This window comes from Monodelphis domestica, chromosome 1 (genome assembly GCF_027887165.1).
Source record: "Monodelphis domestica isolate mMonDom1 chromosome 1, mMonDom1.pri, whole genome shotgun sequence".
In the NCBI taxonomy this organism is placed as follows: Eukaryota; Metazoa; Chordata; class Mammalia; order Didelphimorphia; family Didelphidae; genus Monodelphis; species Monodelphis domestica.
In genome coordinates, this window is record NC_077227.1 from 507,995,938 (window position 1) to 508,016,140 (window position 20,203).

At 38.4% G+C, this 20,203-nt stretch overlaps 1 protein-coding gene across 2 annotated transcripts; it reads right to left on the minus strand.

The window, feature by feature from the left end:
• Positions 1–6,386: 6,386 nt before the first annotated feature.
• Positions 6,387–17,790, minus strand: OSER1 (oxidative stress responsive serine rich 1). 2 transcript variants are annotated; one of them, XM_056813011.1, is made up of 5 exons: positions 17,365–17,790; positions 13,357–13,474; positions 8,641–8,680; positions 7,538–7,651; positions 6,387–7,228 (listed from the first exon to the last, which is right to left on the minus strand). In XM_056813011.1, the coding sequence occupies exons 2-5, from the start codon at positions 13,364–13,366 to the stop codon at positions 6,532–6,534; spliced, it is 861 nt and encodes a 286-aa protein (XP_056668989.1). In that variant the 5' UTR covers positions 13,367–13,474; positions 17,365–17,790; the 3' UTR covers positions 6,387–6,531. The 2 variants fall into 2 exon arrangements, with proteins under 2 accessions (XP_056668989.1, XP_007475870.1); XM_007475808.3 differs by lacking the exon at positions 8,641–8,680 and having other exon boundaries at positions 17,365–17,774.
• Positions 17,791–20,203: the final 2,413 nt, after the last annotated feature.

Here is a 20,203-nt window from a genome sequence, read left to right on the forward strand (position 1 = left end):
CTTTGTGCCTCCTCATGTTTCTGCTCCACATACAAGGGGAAACTACAAAGGCATTGAAGGCAATGTTATCTCCACTAATTATGAGCCTTCTCCAGCTAATCTTCAACTCATGGAGCTAGCAGGCAGAAAAAAAGAGGCTCTTAATCCTTTTCTTCTATTATGGCCACCCCATTTCTTTTTGCCAGTTTTCCTCTAACCACCTTCTCCTACACAGGCAGAGGAGACTAAAATAGGGATGACGTATTAAGAGTTTCTGCAACACCATTCTCTGTTCCAATTAAAAAGTGCAAGAGATACAAGTATGGCAACTTTTTATATCACTGCTCTCTTGCCAAATGAGACAAAAAAATTTAGGTTGTCAAATTGTGTCCTGGGTGAGGGGGTTGGGGTAGAAGTGGGGAGAAAGCACATTAGCTTTCAGAAATACTCTATTAAAAGGCATGAGAAACTATAGCACCATATTTAATCCTGCCCAGACCGGTGTTAGAAGAACACTAATTCACCATTAATACTCTGAATTATTGGTTAATTGCCTATTTTTTGGCAGTATAACTGCACTGCAAAGCTTTAATTCTCAATTCAGTCAAACTGATAGATGAAAGCCAAAATACTCCAAACCAAGAAATATGTGCCAAAGCTAAGTACTTCTTTTGTTAGGTGAGTGGTAAAGGATTTCCTTTCCCCTTTACTTTGTGTTCATTTAAGGGTTGAGGGGCAGTGTGACCCAGGGAATAGTCCTGGACTTGTAAGAAGACCTGAGTTCAGATCCTCCCTGTGATACCGAGATCCAGGAAATTCTTATGATTCTAAGTCATGGGTGGTGATCATCATCAGTCCCTGAAACATATTTGAGAATTAAGTGAAAAGGTTAAATACATGTAGGTATTATACTCTAATATTACAATAGATGCCTTCTCAACAGAGTGGATATTCCCTTTAACAACAAAGCATCTTTGAGATTCTTGTTCATATCTCCCCATAAACTGACCACGAGGGGTTCACCCAACGTGCTGATGGCCTTTTCAGTTAGAAATGGATGGCTATGCATTGGTCATTTCTTAATTTCATTATACTACTGGCCCATTTTAAAAAATTATCTTTTATTTATGTCATCTTCATTATAAAATGTATCCTTCTTGTCCTCTCCCCCCAGAAAGCTAGACGTTTTAAGAAATTTTTTAAAAGATAGAGAAAAGCAGTTTAGCTAGTTTAACTACTATATAACAAAAGCTGATTATATATGCAATTTTTCATACCTATTGTACTCTACCCCTGCAAAGAAAAGAGACATTTTCACATCTCTGGGAACAAGCTTGGTCAATATAGAGTTGTTTGAATTTTTTTTTTAGTTTTTTCCTCTGTTTGCATTATTGCCTTCATTGTATATTTTATTTTCCTGGTTTTGCTTACTTCATGTTGTGACAGTTCATGTCAATAGTCTTCAGATTTGTTTCGTATAGTATAGTAATATTCCATTACACTCGTGTATCCTAGCATTTAATCAATGAACACTCATTAGGTTTCTGCTTCTTTGCTACTACAAAAATGCTATATTTTTTATGGATACAGAACTTAAGACATATACATGACCTCTTTGGGAATATATAACTTGCAGTAGGATTTTTAAGTTAAAGAGTATGGCTATTTGAATCATTTTCTTAGCAAAATTACAAATTGCTTTCCAGAACTTTTGGTCCAATTCACAACTCCACTGACACTGTATTAGTATGTATCACATCTTTTTCTCTTTTTGGCCAAATGTTTCTCCAATATATAATACATATGTATCTATAGTGATAATAGTATAAGGAGGAAATAATTTTTTAAGTCAACTTAAAACAGCTTTTATTTCATTGAGAAAAAAGAAAATTGATTTCCTAGAAGAAAGCTAGATAGGTTTCAAAGACAAGGATACCTTTTTTTTTGTTTTTAATTTTAAACATTATTTTATTTGGTCATTTCCAAACATTATTCACTGGAAACAAAGATCATTTTCTTTTCCTCCCCGCCCCCTCTCCCACCACCTTTCCCTCTCCCATAGCCGATGCACTATTCCGCTGGTTATCACATGTGTTCTTGACTCGAACCCATTTCCCTGTTGTTGGTATTTGCATTAGAGTGTTCATTTAGTCTCTCCTCAGTCATATTCCCTCCACCCCTGTAGTCAGGCAGTTGCTTTTCATTGGTGTTTTTACTCCCACAGTTTATCCTCTGCTTATGGATAGTATTTTTTAGATCCCTGCAGATTGTTCAGGGTCACTGCATTGACACTAATGGAGAAGTCCATTACCTTCGATTGTACCACAGTGTATCAGTCTCTGTGTATAATGTTTTCCTGGTTCTGCTCCTCTCACTCTGCATCAATTCCTGGAGGTCGTTCCAGTCTCCATGGAATCCCTCCACTTTATTATTCCTTTTAGCACAATAGTATTCCATCACCAACAGATACCACAATGTGTTCAGCCATTCCCCAATTGATGGGCATCCCCTCGTTTTCCAATTTTTTGCCACCACAAAGAGTGCAGCTATGAATATTCTTGTACAAGTCTTTTTCCTTATTATCTCTTTGGGGTACAAACCCAGCAGTGCTATGGCTGGATCAAAGGGCAGACAGAAAGACAAGGATACCTTTAACAACTCATTCACAGGCAATGATTGTATGCTGAAAGAACCCTTGGATATCTAACTGAATTTCATTTTACATATGAGAAAACTGAGGCTCAGAGTCTAAATGACATGTCCCGAGGTCACATGGTCAAGGCTAGAACCTAGATCTAGACTCCAAATCCAGAGTTCTTTCCATTTACTGCTTGAACTTGAACTTACCTTTCTCCAAATTCAGTGATACTGCATATTATGTAAGTCATTGTAGAGGCTCATCCTTTATTTTCTATGACCAATATTCACTTTTCCTCCTTCCCCAGTTGGGAAATAGCTACTGATATATTCCTCACAAAGCAGTTTAATCCCCCCAAAACTATAATTTGCATCCAAATCACTTCTATAGGAACATGATAAGGTAGAATAAGCATGGATTTGAGTCTGGGCAAGTTAAACCTTTGGGCCTCAATTTCCTCATCTTTAAAAAAGTTGGATTAAATAAAATGTAAGGTCCTTTTCAGCTCCTAGTCTATGTTAATCTTATGATTCTGGACCTCTCATGCTCTGGATCTAATTAATAACTGCTGGATCTAAGTCTGACTGGCAGCAAGCTGACACTGAAAAACACGTCACTTACATAGCTTGACTCACCATCTGACTAGGTTGTCAGCCTGCCAGAACTGTTTGATTACTAAGAATTTCTCAAGTGTTGCACCAGTAGAGACCTGCCATGTGTTTAGGAAGTCATATGTTCTTTGGTTCAATGCTGACAAAGGAAGAAGAAGAGAGGGGAGCTTTCTGAGGAATATTGTCCCATTCCCTGCCTTCCAGAGCAACTTTATTCATCTAATTGACTTGATAAATGATCATTTTGATATAGGGTAAGCTGTCCACTAATTAAAAAAAAAAAGGAAAAATTTATTCACACAAATACAGGCACTTTTCATCAAAAGTAGAATTCTCTGGAAAGGTCATAAAACAAACAGCTTCACCAAAAAGCCCTTTCAAATCGTTTATTCAGGAGGCAGTTTTCACACTTTAAAGAAGGCATCATGCCAAACAAAATAGTGAGCAAGAATGAGAAGGAATTCCCTTAAATGCTAGATACTTTGATGTTACTATTCCCTTCCCCAGCCCATTGCCCCTTAAGTATATTAGTACAAATTTGTATTTCTTCCCCTTTAAAAAACCATTCTAACTGGTAAAAGATCACTGCAATTTCTAAGTAAATGGTTTTTACAAATTTGGTATAGTTGGTAGCCTATGTTGATGTCACCTGCTTCCATTTAAAACATATGGAAACACAGCCAAGTGGATGAGCAACCACTTTAGGACTAATGCTTTTCTGGGGCATCACCACAGTAATGTTATTGCTGAATTTCTTAAGAAGAAAGGGCGACCTCATATGGCCAAATGAATTACAAAACAGAACAGGCTTTTATTTTTCCTTCATTTTTGAAATTTAATCTGGAGTTTTAGTTTGCTACTTGCAAAAAGCAAATGATAGAATTTAAAATGCAACAAATTTTCAATTTTCATTCCATTTTCAAAGCAATGGCCCGATATCCCTTAACTGCTTTCCTCTTCTTTACTGTCAAATATTCTAAAAATTCACGGCTTAATAACCCTGAATTTGAACAAAAGTCACACCCCACTTCAGCCTATTCCCTTTTGATTTCTAGAGCCTGGTTATTTCATGTAGGATATGCAGTGGGAGAAGGAAGATTGCATGTAGTATGTGGCAAAGAACAGCCTCAGAGGGGGCTGTACATAGAAATTCTAGATATGTTAAAAGTAAGGAAATCAGAATTCCAATTTAAGATTTGCCTGCTAGGAGATTTGCTGACGCTACAATTTTAGTTAAGAAACAGTCCCCCTTCCCAACTGATTTTTTTAAAGGAGTTATTACAGAAAAGCAAGATCATAGGATTTAGGGATGGAAGGGACTTTTTAAAAAGGCCAAGTTGACCTTCTCTGGACTATAGAGGGTATTCTTCATAATCAAGATAACTATGTGTCCATTGAGCTGCATGAAATTTTGACGTGTTCCTATTTCCACACTGAACTAATTCCTATCAAAAACTGGATTTCCTCCCCAGAAAAAATATTAGTAACAACTAATATTTGTTCCAATTTTCAATCCTTGTATCTCTTCATAATGTTTCTAACAGGACAACTGACTTCTTCATTCCCTGTAAACTGTTTCAACATTTACACATCAACATTAGAAAAAAATAATCTTTCATTTTTGTAACATAAAAAAAGCAAATGAAGCAGCTAAGTGGCTGTGGGGATAGAGTCAGATCTAGATGGGAGGTCCTGGGTTCAAAATTGGCCTCAGATATTTTCCTAGCCATGGGACCCTGGGCAAGTCACTTAACCCCAGTTGCCTAGCCCATATCACTCTTCTGCCTTGGAACCACTACATAGTATTGATTCTAAATAGAAGGTAAGGATTAAAAAAAAGGCAACTGAAAAACATAGTAGCCCATTTTAAGACAGGTACTACTCCTAGCTTTGTCTGCTTTGTCCCTCTCTAGCGGTAACACTGAAGCCAAGAAAGAGGCTTCAGTGTTACTAGAAAGGTTACAAGAAAGGTTATTAATGAGGTTGCCCAAACCAATGCCATCCAGAAGTTGCAGGAACATAACCACATAGAATCTAACAGCTGCTGATTACTTCTAAAAAGTCATCTCCATTTCAGTTTTAAATACACCAATAAAGCAAGCAGGCCCTCTTGCTCCCATGATTCCACTGTGGTGGACTGGTGGGACAGCACTAAAATGCTTGATATCACAGCATTCGACTAAGTCACTTAGCAGTCAAATGAAACAAACAACAAATGGGTTCATCCAAATAAACTTGGGATCTCTCACATACCATTACTCCTAACAAAATTATTAATTTCTGAAACTTGCAGTTTCCTTTTACCACCAAATACAGAATAGCTTGTGGAAAGTTTTAGTGGATGTTAGACTAAATGATTCTGTTACATTTAGTGAACTACATGATCTATGGCCTAACACTAAATAATTAACTCTGGAATCATAAGAACTTGTACTGAATTAAAATCAGGAATAGTAAATCCATTTTAAGGCTCTTCATTCTTTGGAAAATTCTTTGGGTCAGTAACGATTACATAAAATCATCCAAATAATTTATAAAAGTCTGTTCAGATTTTCCCAAGTTATCTATTGCTTAATAGGCCTGATAGAGGGCTTTTTAAGAAAGCATTTGTTATAAATTGTTACCCACCAACAATTTTGAGTTTACTCTCCACTGATTTGGAGTCAAAAGACCTGGATTCAAACCCCAGCTCTGTCACTATCAGTGTCACCTTTGACAAGCCTCAGAGAATCCACAGATTCCTATAAAGTCCAGGTGCCACCTTAAAGGGTTTTTTTTTTTTGGGTCCTCTATTGTTAGTGCTCTCTCCCTCCTCAAATTATAGTATATGCTTTATTTAACTGCTTACAGGTTTTTATCCCTTAGCAGAAGGAAGTGCCATGAGGGCAGACTTAACTTCCATTTTTGTCTTATACCCAGAGCATAGTTTCTTGTACAGAGTAGGCACTTAAATGGACCTCAGTTTCCTCTTCTGTAAAACTGTGGTCAGGGAACTGGCAGGGTTAGATTTGGCACTCTAAAGCCCTTTCAGCTCTAAATCCTATGATCCATCTTGGGATGTTTCAAAATAAAGGATTTTTTTGGTTTGTCTGGGCTTTCTTTAGGGGCCAAGGGAAGTGGAGAGAGGAAGGGAAATTAGTTTAAAGAATGAAAATTAATTGAGATGCAAAGAAATGTTTTTATTGCAAGCACAGTGAGCAGAGGAAGGTATCTTCTCACACAGAGTGGCTGAGCGGTCTGCCAGTACTGTCACTTTTCCAACCCTTCAATGGTTTTTAAAGCATGTGATGTTGCTTATTGCTATCAGGTGTACATCATTTCTGCCATATGGGACATTTTCTTGGGAATATACAAGTAATATTCCATGTAGCCTGAAAGATCTTCAATAGTCACATCATCCACATAGGCCCTAGCTTGCTCAGAACAAGAGCGGGGTGAGCCAGATGGAGTTCTGGTATGGAAAGACTGCGAGTAGTCCTCAAGGGTGGATCTTCGTTCTGGTGCCAAGGGAGGGACATTCTGGAAGCCTGAGAAGGAGTACACTTCCATGTCTTGCCACCTCTTACACTGGCATTCCTTGCCTACACATGCACATGGCCTGCCCAGATTCAGCTTGGATACCGATTGAAAGTCAGAGAGATCACTGGCCTTGAGGCTTGCTTGGGAGACCAGAGCAGCATCAGAGGAATCTTCTTCTGTTTTGCCTTCTGATGCACCATCAGAAACTATAGCCCCCAAGGGCTCCTTCACCACTCTTGTGTGATTAGCCTCACTTAGAGAAGAAATAGAGCATTCCCTTGTGCTGAACTCATTAGAAGGTAGAATCCCATGGCGGCTATTGCTGTCAGAACAGTCAGTTTGGCTTTTGTGTCTGAGCTGACTGGTGGAAGATGCAGGCTTTGTACTGCAGTGTATAAACTTTGGAGCATGAAGAACTGGAGACTTGGAACGCCGACGACGCTGTGTTCTCACTACTCCTCGTGAAGCCTTTCTTGTAGAACTGAGTGGAGAGAGAAGATAATATTTAGATGGAGTCAATAACCTTCTATTCTATTTTTTACCATACGTAAACAATATAATGTGATTTTTCACTAAAGTCTACAAAATCTAGATTCAGCATGGAGGAACATATTATCACTCAGGAAAAACTACAACTGCTATTGCTTTAATCAGATTAAGTTTTTTAAACATTTTTTTCATTTTTAAAGGATAAAAGTCTTGGACATCCCTGGGAAAAATACATTATTATGCTTCAGATTCAATGAACTTGGCTTTAACTAAAAGGAATGTGCAAAAACAATATTCTTACCTGTGCCAACTGTCTTTTGATGCACATATAGCTTTAGGTTTGGTCTCATCTGTAGCTGTCCTAACTGATGCTCTGACACTTGTTCCCTCTCCAACAGAAAGAGAAGCTATGGATCTGGAAGACGAGGATAAAGATTATGGTCACTGGAGACATCTCTAAATGAGTCTTCAAGTGTTTTTGAAAAAGTCTGACCTTTTCCCCCTGTGTCATTCAAAATGTTTTACCATCAAAAATCTAGCCAGCTAAGGAATATACCGATATTAGGAGAGACCCTTACAGGGAGGCTTACCTCTCTACAGCTCGTCACAGTTAGTTTTCAGCAAACATAGGAATAAGACTAGACTCTCCACTGCAGTAATTTGTGTTGTACAAGTTTTATGAAACTTACATGGTAAGTTAACATGACAGTCTAATTCCTCTGACAACAGTAAGCTCTGTCCTGCTCACCTGTCCCCCAAATCTGTCCCTTATCAAAAAACTTTTTAATGCCATTAAAGTATACTTAACAAAAAAAAATCTTTCTATAGAAATTCTCCCTCATGCCCTTTCTATAGAAAGTCTCCCCTAAAAGGCAGGTTCCCAAAGGCCCTCAATTTTCAAAGCCATAAATCAAAGTATTAAGTCCTAAGTATAACCAGTACTGGACTATTAATAGGCTTTTAGATTGTTTATCTGGGGCAGATCAGTCTTTCATGTCCAGGGAGATTGCAAATGACACCAAACATCTCCTTTGTTGATAAGACAGATTTTCAATATAACCATTTGAGCTTTCGAATCAAGCTTCTAAAAGATTTTAATCCAATTTGGATTATGGACTAGTTCCAAATCTCCAACTTTCCCCCTTCCCCCCATCTCCCTGGTAATAGAATTAGAAAAATGTGTACATTTTAATCTCACCACAGAAAGATTGAAAGATAATATTGTTTTAAAATGGTACAATGGTCATCAATGTTTCCAAAAAGAGACGACACTTTAATGGATCTATGATCTCATCTTTGAAAGCTTTCTTCAACAACATATGCTGCAACATGTCCATGCTTTCTAACCCTATGCCATACTAACCAATAGTCATATTATTCTCCACAGTAGGTTTATTCACCAACCTGGAGATCATTTTTCTTCTCTGGCAGAAACTTGAGATTGCTGAAAGTACAATACAGGTACTCAAATACTTTCCCTACTCAATTCTATGTCTAGCTAATCTAGACTATGTCTATGTCTATCCAAGACTTACCTACTGATGGACCAAATTCCACGGGCTATCCATTTCACTGCATATAGTCTAGATCAGTGGTGTCAAACTCAAAAGAAACAGATTCCTGTGGGTCGCATATTGACTTGAAAAAACACAAATTAATACCGTCTATGTTGTATTATATTTTTATTTATTTTGTTAAACATTTCCCAATTACATTTTAATCTGGGTCAGAACTTCCTAGGAATTTGGGGCAGAAAGTTTGACACCTCTGGTCTTTATAATAGTAATCTTTGTCCACCCGGTTTTTACTAGGTAGATTATTGGCCAAGCCTTTAGGGGTTTTAGAACTCATTTAGAAGGATCTATGGCATTTTAAGACTTGCTGCAATCAACGTAACAATAGCCACAAAACTGAAAAACCCTATCGATTGACCCCTTCTTCTATTTATGGTTTTTTCCCTCCATGACAGAGGCAATCATTTTTGCTTAGCAAGGTCTTCCTATTTGTGCCATGTTTTATACTGATTATCAGTGGATTACTGAACAAAATTATCTTTAATTTTATCAAGGCATCTTGTATGAGACTAACAGGTACATGGGAGATACCTTATTGGAGAAGAATCTTTAAGGACATGTTTTGCTCTATCAAATCAAATGGTTTTATAAATAAACAGTTACAATGGAATTTTATATTTGCCAAAGTTTTCCAGTCAACTATATGACTGTGAGAAGGTATGAATATAATTTGTTAAAGCCAGCCTGTTACGATTTCCTATTTTCATCAAGGGCACCCTTGATATATGTGTAGATTTTTCTCAAAGACTTTATAGAACTGGCAAGTTAGGCATATGGGTTGGCATTCATTATACTCTCAAGTGCTTTTTTTTTTTGTCATAATGGTGGCTGTGATTTTCCTTCCTTTTCAGCAATCCTGGGACTCAATCCTTCCTTAACCTCAAAATTTAGTTGAGTTCAACACTAATTTCCTCAATTTACACTGTATCTGCTCCAAAGAACAAATTCTTCCTTAATGTTATTTCCATATTCTCATTTAGCAAATTGGAGGCCGAGATGCTGGGTCCTAATTTGGTGGGTTCTATCACAGATGAAGAAAATCACATGTGACAGAAATGTTGACAGATCTGCTCCATTTTCCACTTGCTGTGTTCCTTCCAAGTTTCATTTCTAAATGCCCAGATGCTTTTTTGACTGGGTTCTAAAGCTAAGATTTATGAAAAGTTTTTTTTCCTTTATACTACTAGATGTCATTTGATAAGGTGATATTGTGTGAATTTCTACTGGTCTCCTCCACAAGGTTTTATAAATGAATTTATATTCTAAACTACTGTTTCCCCTTTTATCTCTCCTTGCCTTTTATCTATCACTTGGTCAGGAAATAAAACGTTTACTGGCTAAGGAGAATTCTGCACTTTTAGAAACATCTATAAGGAATGGTAATAATTTATGTACAATTGCTTTTCCTACTTCTAGTTCACATTTTTCAGGATCAATACATTGTTCGACTTGGTCATATCACTGCATACCAGAACTCTTCTTTATCCTTTATTCAAATTCAGTATTGATTTTAATCTTTGTTGTAGTAAAGTGATGTTCTGCCTGCACAGATATTTTGATTCTGAAATGACTCCCCCAAAGATACCCAAAGTCTATCTTAACATATAGTCTATTGTATTTCTTGGGATCTTCTATGTCCATGTTGGCAAACCTACGGCACACGTGCTGGGGCATGCTGGAGGGGCTGCTCCCTTCCTCTTCTCCACACATGCCTGATAATATTTCTCATAAGACCCACCCCTCTGCCCAACAGCTCAATGGGAGTGCTTTCTTCCTTCTCTGCCTGGGGCAAGAGGTTCACATGATGTGTAAAGGTTGCAGTTTGGTCACTTGGTCTCTAAAAGGTCCACCATGACTGTTCTATGTCCTCCAATTTTCTCTTTAGGAGAAATATGTATATTTAAATATAAATAATATATAGGTATAAGGTTTCTGAGGAGGGTAAGAGTACTTGGCCTCATTTCTTTCAAATGAACCATATTTTCCCACATATTTCTCACCATCCTCTTGCTATATAACATTGTGTTAAAGTCACTAGTTTAGAGGCTACTTGTGTGTTCTGCATAGAATCTCTCAATTTCCTCAGTTTATGTTGGAGCTAGGCTGTAATTACCTTCACTGTGGTCTTTTTATTATTCACACGCATAATAATATAGTAATAAAAGGCAAGATGATAAAATATGCCCTAAAATAACGTTTCTTATTTTCTTTGAGCACAAGCTAAAACCAATTCCTTTATCTGCTTCTCCAAGCAAAACCTCCAAGTTGCCTTTTCATTTAGCTCCAATTTCTTTATATCTTCTAGTTTCATTTATAGTGAGAATGTCAATGTACATCTGCCAAGTAACATGTTGACTCAGTTTTTGTACCAGAATCTCACATTTAGAACTATTAAAATGATTAGACTGTCTAAAATTCTGTTTCAAATAAAAAATTTTCCTAACAAGATATTAGCCCAGATAAAATAGATTACCATTACAAATTAAAATAATGTTAGAAAGGATTACATAATTAAAATATCTCTTAGGTTTATAAGGGCCACTGGGCACTTGCTAATGAATTAACCCCACAAATGTCTCTTTACACACAACTCACACCTTTATGTAGTGCCTTTAGAGTTTACAAAAAACTTTTCTCATAACAATCTTTTGAGGGCAGAACAATTATTATTAACTTTATTTTAAGATGAAGAAACTGATGTTCAAAGAGATATTTAAATTACTTGGTTAAAATTTAGATGTGGATCTTCTGAACCTATGCTCTTCCCACAATTATCAGAAGGCCTCAGTTTCTAAACCAATAATGACAAGAGCCTGGGAACTGCTGATGTATTTGTATTTCACTCTGCTTAGTCATAGTAATGACTCATCCTCTGTACTATTTAATATTCTTTCACAGTTTCCTTTCTTCCTTTTCTAAAAACCCAGAAACATATTATGGACTAAATAATGTACAACATTACTTCACTAAGTGAATTATGGAGGAGGAACGGGGAAGGAAGAATCACAAAAGCTGCCTACATTTTCAGTTTCTTAAAGCAGTATAAAAAATGACTTCTACACATACGTATGTTGCATTGCCTTTCATGATGATAGCTCAATGGGGGAAAAAAAAACCTGTCACACTAATGATTAATTTCAAGAGTTAATGGAAAATTATATTCACTTGGGTTCTGTTTCATGAAGACCTAAGGATTTCAGAATATGAAACTTCTTGGGTAGACAATTTCTGACTTCAGATTCCATTAGTCCAAATAGTAGGCTGTTGCCACATAAATAAATTTAACTTCAAACAAGCTTAGCTTATATAATGGAAAGGAGTACAAAGACGTCAGCTACTTTAAAGATTTGATAATGACCCAAGTTTAGCCTCTCAATTAGGAAATAAATTGCCTGGTTTTCCAGATCATTTATAGCCATACAAAGAGATATTTATATAGGTGCACATAACTGAGATTTTTTGATCTACATTATATCTTATTTTCACTTTTCTATATAAGAATATAATCACTTATCGAGAAAATAGAATTTAGAAAGTATCTTCCTTTGCATTACTAAAAATCAAACCATATTTGGGAACAAGGAAAAACAAGTATTGTTCACCTCAGTACTTTCTTCTGCTAACAAAATTCCAAAAATAATAGTAAAACCATCAACCTAAGAAAAGTCCTTATTTGGGATATCATGAAAGCAAAGAATGAATACTTCTGGAGCAAATAATTGCCATGAAAAATCCTCTTACTGGGGTAAATGACCAAACCACAAGCAGTTTACTGACAATATATTTCATATATATACACATACCTGTTGCTGAATGTTCTTATTTTGCACTTCCAAGAAGGAAGCCTCAAAATCAAACGGAAAATCTTTATTACTAATAAAAATTTGGAATTTCCTTCCTTATTTGGATTGGGAATGAGGGTACACATGACATTCTGAAAAGGTCAAGATATTAAGATTCAGAGAGCAGCTGGTCTGCAGGTGCACTAATTACTCTGACCAAAGGGTCCAAAGATTATTGATCTCAGTGACAGAACCCTACTGAATAGGTTTCCATAGTGATCAGCTCAGCTATCAGGGTCCATGAAATCTACAGAATTTAAAGATTTCTACTGAGCCAATTCTGTGTTAGTGAAAGAACCTATGATTCCCTTCAGGCATTTAGGTTAAATTCATCAGAAGTTGCTGGAATTTCATCTGATAATTTCCAAAAACAAACAAACAAACAAACAACAACAAAAAAAAACAACTAAAACAACCCCATAACATAAAATTTAGCTTTTCACAGCTAAAGACAACTAAAACCCTCAAACTGAAATGTTTTAAGGAATAGCATGCTACCTTTCAGATTTAATGTGAACAAAAAGGGTAGGGCAAGGAAACTGAATAATTTTCCCTTTTGATTAGTGTTGACAGGCTTTGGCTAGATACTGCATTAATTTCTTAATGAACTTCGATATTATGCAGAAGATAGAAAGAGCTCTAAAAAAAAGGTGTCATTTAAATACAATCAATTGAAAAGTCCCCAAATAACATTGCATATTTACCCTGCTGCATCCACCCTTAGCTTCTTGAAAGCAGTCTGCAGACTCTCTTCTTCTCCATCTTTGGCTTCAGATTTCATTGTGGAAGTTGCTTCACTGTTATAGTTGTTATCTGTTAATGCTAAAAATAAAATTTAAAAATAAATTTTAAAAAGAATACAGGTTCTTTAAGATTATATTTCCATATGAAATGAAATGCCTGGGGAGAAAATGCCAGTATGAAGAAAAGTATTTTTAAAAGGGAATTTCAGGGTCAAATATTGGGAGATAGGAAGAGGTAATAAAAATAAAAAATGAAACATTAAGATCAAAACATACAATTACAAAGCATTTTTAAAACTGAAATCAATTTGATGCCAAGAGTCTAATAGTTGGGCTTGAAATAATTACCCCCCAAAGCCTTGCCTTTTAGTTTACTTGCTAATAGGAAAAAAAGAGCCTTCTTTCTGAAAGGGTCTAGGTACCCTACATATATACTAATCTTTTTTTTTTTTAATCATAAATGAATTGTATATTGGGAAGGGCAGGATTGCAAACCACAACACTTGGAGTCTAAGAAAAGTTATTGAGCTTTTCACTGGTCTAACAGTTATATTAAGCCCCTATAACTCTGAAGCACATGTTTTGTTTTGTTTTGTTTTGAAATGTACTTCAAAGAATAAGGTATCACTAAGCCAAGGTTAAAGCAGGTAGAGTTAGAGTTCCTTAACTACTAATATATACCATATATTACCCAGATGACTAATGTCTAGTCTTCCATACTACAAATAAGAAACTTCTTGATTTCAACATATAAAAAAGTCTCACTTTAGAGTAGTAAAAATGTAAGAGTCAATAATGAGGATCAATCTACATAATATATTTTTAAGTTAATATAAAATTTTGCACAACAAAATATGCAAACTTAATATATACCCTTAAAAGAATAAGAACAAAATTAAAGCCACTCACAAAAACATAACAGGATATTCTTGAAAAAATAATTCTTTCTACCTATCTCTCTCCACACTGTTCCCTTCTCAATTTTCATGCCACAACTCCCCACTGCTACCTTCAGCCCCCACTTCCTTCTTGGTTTTTCTCTTATTTCATATCTGCTCATTTCTCAGTTTGATATTAGGAAACCTCCAAGACTAGAGAGGTGTCATAATATATTCGATATGTTACCAAATAAAGAAACAGAATTGAAAATAATTATTTTTACTTAATTGTTGAAAAAAGGAATTGGATGATGTCACTGCAAAACAAGGTCCATGGATACTAAGTTGATCAAGAAAGGCCAGTACTGCTTTATATTTACTTTTAAAGTATCCATTGGGGGCAGCTGGGTGGCTCAGTGGATTGAGTCAGGCCCAGATATGGGAGGTCCTAGGTTCAAATCTGGCCTCAGACACTTCCCAGCTGTGTGACTCTGGGCAAGTCACTTAACCCCCAATACACAGTATTGACTCCAAAATGGAAGGTAAGGGCTTAAAAATAAATAAATAAATAAAAATAAAGTGTCCATTCACATAGGCATTTCAGATAATGAAAATATGCTCAGAGAACTTAGTCTGATTTCATCCCAACTTTCCAATACAGAAATTTAAATATACTTCCCATCAACCCTGAATCTCCTTCCAAGTTTACACATACAGACACACCTATTTCGTCCTACTCTGTCTCTCTCCAGCCTAGATCTACATATCTATGCCCAAATGCATACAATTAATAACTATGCATGTTTAAGACCTTTCTTGAGGGAAAAGATTTTAACTATCGTATTTTCTACAGTAGTGAAGTAAAAAAGAAATGGGAGTGGTTGAACTGTCCTGTAAGTATCTAGCTTAGATCCACTGGAGTGTTTCAGGCCCTGTGTTGTGATGCCTCAGCCCCACAGCATTTAGAAATTATATATATACATTATAGATACCCCTCTCTCCCCCCCAAAATCCAGGCTCTTTCCCTATGTTATAATGCAATGATTTGTTAGGAGTATAATAGCCAGTGGGGACACATACACAAAAACAAGTGAAATACTTTGTTCCTGGTCTCTAGAAGCTTCTAATCTAACAATATGCAAAATAAACTTTCACAGATTTCCTTACTTCCTTCCTAGCTCCAGAACTAGGGCCACAAATAGTGATAAAACTTCTGATTCATACCCAAACTAGGCATGGTGCTGAACTACCAGCTCCGGCACATGTATGCTGTTTACAAAAGCATCCTTATTCAGAGTTGACAAATTTAAATTTCTTTTCTAACAAAAGAGATCCCATTCATTCTAGAATTGAAAATGAAAACTTCAACTATTTCCCAATGTTCAGCATTTTTTTCTTCAGTTTCTTACTTAACCTTTACCTTATGGGGTTAATTCCCTTTAACTTGGAGGGCCTTCCCTCGGAGATCATCTCCAATTTGTCTTGTATATAGCCGGTTTGTATAGTTGTTTTCATGCTACATCCTCCAATAGATCGTGAACTCCTTGTGAGCAGGGGCTGTCTTTTGACTTTCTTTGTATCAACAGTGTTTAGCAGTGCCTGACTAATAAATGCTTATTGGCTCATCAATAATAGATCAAAGTATGTTATAATTATAAAGGTTTTATTATAGCTTATGTATTTCTTGTTTTTTTTTAATCTACAAACTAACTTTAGAGACAAAGAAGGGATTAATTTGTGGCATAAATCGCTCCAAACTCCCCACAATTAGCAATTAAATTCCCTAGAAACAAACTTTTACAACACTGTTGCTATTTTTAAAGCACAGACATGACTTTAAGTTGACCAATTCCAGGAGAATTTGAAGTTAAATCAGACCTGTGCCAATTCAATTTTTTCTTTCCAAAATCATAAGATTTGGATCCCGAAGGGCCATCTGAAAATAAACTATCATATAATCCAACTCTTTCATTTTACAAGTGAGGACACTGAAGCAGAAAAGTTTTAAGTGGCATGTTTCAAGCCTAGAAGAAGTGGAATTCAAGCCCAAGCTTCTCCGACTCAAAATCCTATCTTTTTTTTCACTACACAAATAGTGTCATCCAGATCATGATGAGTCCAAGAGTTTTAAATTCTAGATATGAAAGGTAAAACTCTGATTTCCTCTTTTTCAAGGGACATTGACACTTGGGCACTCTCAGCCTACTCCTTTAACCTTTCCCACTAGCAACAAACGAGGAGCAAATAAACCACCTGGACCTCGGCCTCATTAAATTCGGAGAATCCCCCTGTTACAAATTTAGATACTTTCCCAGAACCTGGGAGACGTGGAGGGTAAAGACTGAATGCCATCCCAGTAACTCCCACTTCTTGTTCCCACAAGAACACAAAGTGGAAACAAACAGCTCTTAAAGATAAAAAGCTTTTTTAGCTCAGATTTTTCAGCTCAGAAAGAAGTCATTATCCCAGCCTCAGAAATTTGCAACAGGTCCGGGGGCTGGGGAGCTGGATGAGTACGGAACATGCCTTGCCCCCTCCCTCCCCGTTTCCAAGGCCCAGTTTGCCAGGACCCCAGTCCAAGGCCGCTGCCAGTGTCTGAAAACAACACAAGGCCGGCGGTGCCCCAGATGCTGCCACCCCCTCTCCACTGCGCCTGAGGGCAGGGGTTTGGCCAGGGCTGGGGGGTGCGAGGGAGTTGGAGGGGAGAAAGGAGAAGGGACCGGAGCGGGCGAGGGAAAGGGCGGGAAGGGGCAAAGGGCGGCTGCCGCCAAGGGGAAGCTGGCAAGAGAAGGCAGCGACGAAGAGGCGGGACGGGGGCAGAGCTTGGGGACGAGGAGCCGCGGACGGGAAAGGGAACGGACAGGGGACGTGCCGGGTTGGGAAGGACAAGGGGGCATCTCCAGTCCCCGGCCACAGAACGGCCCGAGCGGCCCAAGCTCTGGAGAAAGCGGGGAGACGGCCCCGCAGGACATAAAGACTACAGCCCCATCGGCCCAAGGGCCAGGCCCGGCCCGGCCCGGGGGCCGCCCCGGGGCATGGTGGGACAGGGCCAGTCGGAGTACCCCTGAGCCCTGCCCAGGCAGACACTCACCCCCCAGCGGCAGAGGCAGTTGCTCGACCAGGTCCAGTCCGCTCCACTCTTCTCCGGACCCGGGGGCCTGACGGACCCGGATCCAGAGCGGTGTGAGGGGCGCCCAGCGCCACTGGACTCTCCCACTGCGCCTGCGTCGCAGGGACCGCAGCCCCGCCTCCACTCCCGCTCGTCCCACCCTCGTGACTCGGCAGCGCGCGGAGGACGGGGGTGGGGGGTGGGTGGGAAATCAAGGGCTAACACGCAAGCGCATTTTAGAAGCACGTGCGCACGACATCACTTCCTGTTATTCTTTCTCTTCCCAGCCACCCCCCCCACTACCCAATTTCCCGTTCATCTCTACTAGTTTTCTCTCCCTCGTGCCTCTTTTTTTAGCGGCGTGGTCTTGGAGGCTTGTCTTTCTCCTACTTCTTCCCTAAGTGCCTTACGAGAAGGCACTTAATGTTCCTTCTCCCTTACCTCCTCCCACCCCCTCCCCGACCTCTTCCCTCTAATCTCCATGGCGACCGGGCTCGGACTTGGTGCCTCTACCTTGTGTCCCCATGGCAACGAGACTCGAACCTGTCCATCTTGGTGATGGGTGGGCGGGCCGTCGAGGAGACTGCGTTTCTATGGAAACAGGTTGAACCTGAGTCCCTGGGAGATAGGCTCAGCCTTGTCCACCAGGAAGGCATCGTACCAGCACTAGGCCCTTTAGGTGCCATAGGGGCGAGGGAAGGAAGAGACTGACTTCTGACTCAGCTGCTTTGGGATGAAAGGAAAATGGGGAATGGGAATAGGAAATCTATAGAAATATCATTTATTATTTCAAGCTTCCATTTTTTAGCACTTTACAAAGTCTCAACACTTCCTTGCCATAAGTCATGCAAGTACTCATCCTCATTTTACAGATAATAAAAGTATTTAGAGTATTTAGAGCTGAAAGGCCCCTTAGAGATCATATAGCCTAACCCCCTCATAGATTCGGAAACAACTTGGAAAAGATACATAGATTGGCCAAGGTCAAGATGGTAAGATTAAAAAATGTTTGATGGGGCGCTAGGTAGAGCAATGGATAGAGCATTGGTTTTGGATAGCATACATATTAGTTATGTGACTCTGGCCAAGCCACTTAACCTTGTTTGTCTCCCTTCTTCATCTATAAAATGAACTGGAAAAGGAAATGGGAAACTACTCCAGTATTTTTGCCCAGGAAACTCCCAAATGGCTTCAAGAAGAGTCAGAAATGACTGAACAACAAAAATACTATTGTATATTTGTAGCATTGTGGCTCAGTGAATAAACCCCTAGACTTGGAGTCAGGAGGACTTGGGTTCAAATGTAGCCTCAGACACTTCCTAGCTGTATGATCCTGGATAAGTTACTTAACCCCAATTGCCTAGCCCTTACCATTCTTAGAGTTGTTACTAAGGCAGGAAATAAGGGTATAAAATATAATGTAGTGCTTTCCATTTCTGTAGGAATTTGCTGTTTCAAAGCACTTTTCTAACAACATAATCTTACAGCTCATAATCTCACACCTAGTAAATGGGGGAGCTCCTGCACTGTCACATATTCTTAAATGTACAATAATGACCCCATTTCATGAAACTCGTCTGGTCATGTCATGTTCTGTGCTTATAACTTGTGGTCATGAACCTGGTTGATATACTGATTTTTGAATCTTAACTCTGGGTTGCACCCTTCAAGAGAAAGTTTGGTGTAGTGCAAAGAACATAGAACTGGAAATAACTGATTTTAGTTCAATTAATTAGGAGCTATGTGACATTGGGCAGGTCATATCACTTCTTTGCATCTGACTTTCCTCATCTGGTAAATGGAAATAGAAATCCCTGACCTGCTGACTTCACAGGGGGAGTTACAAAGTTCAAATGAAATAATGGGCACAAAAGCACTTTACATTGCACTATAGAAATATTAACTACTATCATCCTTCAAGTTCATAAAATATATATGTGTATAGGTACAGGATTTAAACCTGCAAGAGAATATAGGATCATAGATTTAGAACTAGAAAAGAGCTTAACAGGCCAATGATCCAACTCTTTCATTTTATAGATGAGAAAGATACAGCCCCAAGATCTCATATCTAATGAGCCAAAAAGGCAGAATTTGAACTTAGGTCCTCTGACTCCAAATCCAGTACATTTTCCATTGTATCATGCTGCTTCCCAATTAAAAATTAACTAGTGCGTGCATGCGCGCACACACACACACACATATATACACACTCCATTTTATTTTATTTTTAAAACCCTTGCCTTCTCTCTTAGTATCAATTCTATTTTTTTTAACCCTTACCTTCTGCCTTAGAATCAATACTATTTATTGGTTCCAAGGCAGAAGAATGGTATGGGCTAGACATTGGGGGTTAGGTGACTTGCCCAGGGTCACACAGCTAAGTAGCATCTGAGGGCAATTTAAACCTAGGACTTTCCATTTCTAGGTCTGGCTCTCAATCTACTGAGCTACCCAGCTACTCCCCACAGTATCAATTCTAAGTCAGAACAGTGGCAAGGGCTAGGCAATTGGGGTGAAGTTACTTGCCCAGGATTACATAGGTAGGAAGCTTCTGAGGACAGGTTTGAACCCAAGGCCTCCTAATTCCAGACCTATTGATCTATCCATTGTGACACCTAACTGCTCCCACCCCACTCATTTTAAAGATAAAGAAACCAAGTATAAAAAGTTATGAACTTGGAACCAGAAAGTCTGTTTGGGAATCCTGGCTTCTCTATTTCTGTCTGTAAGCTCTGGACCTCACTATTTGTAAAATAAGAGGATTTGACTAAATCTCTAAAATCATTACCCCCCAAAACCTCCAATGCTCATTTCTTCT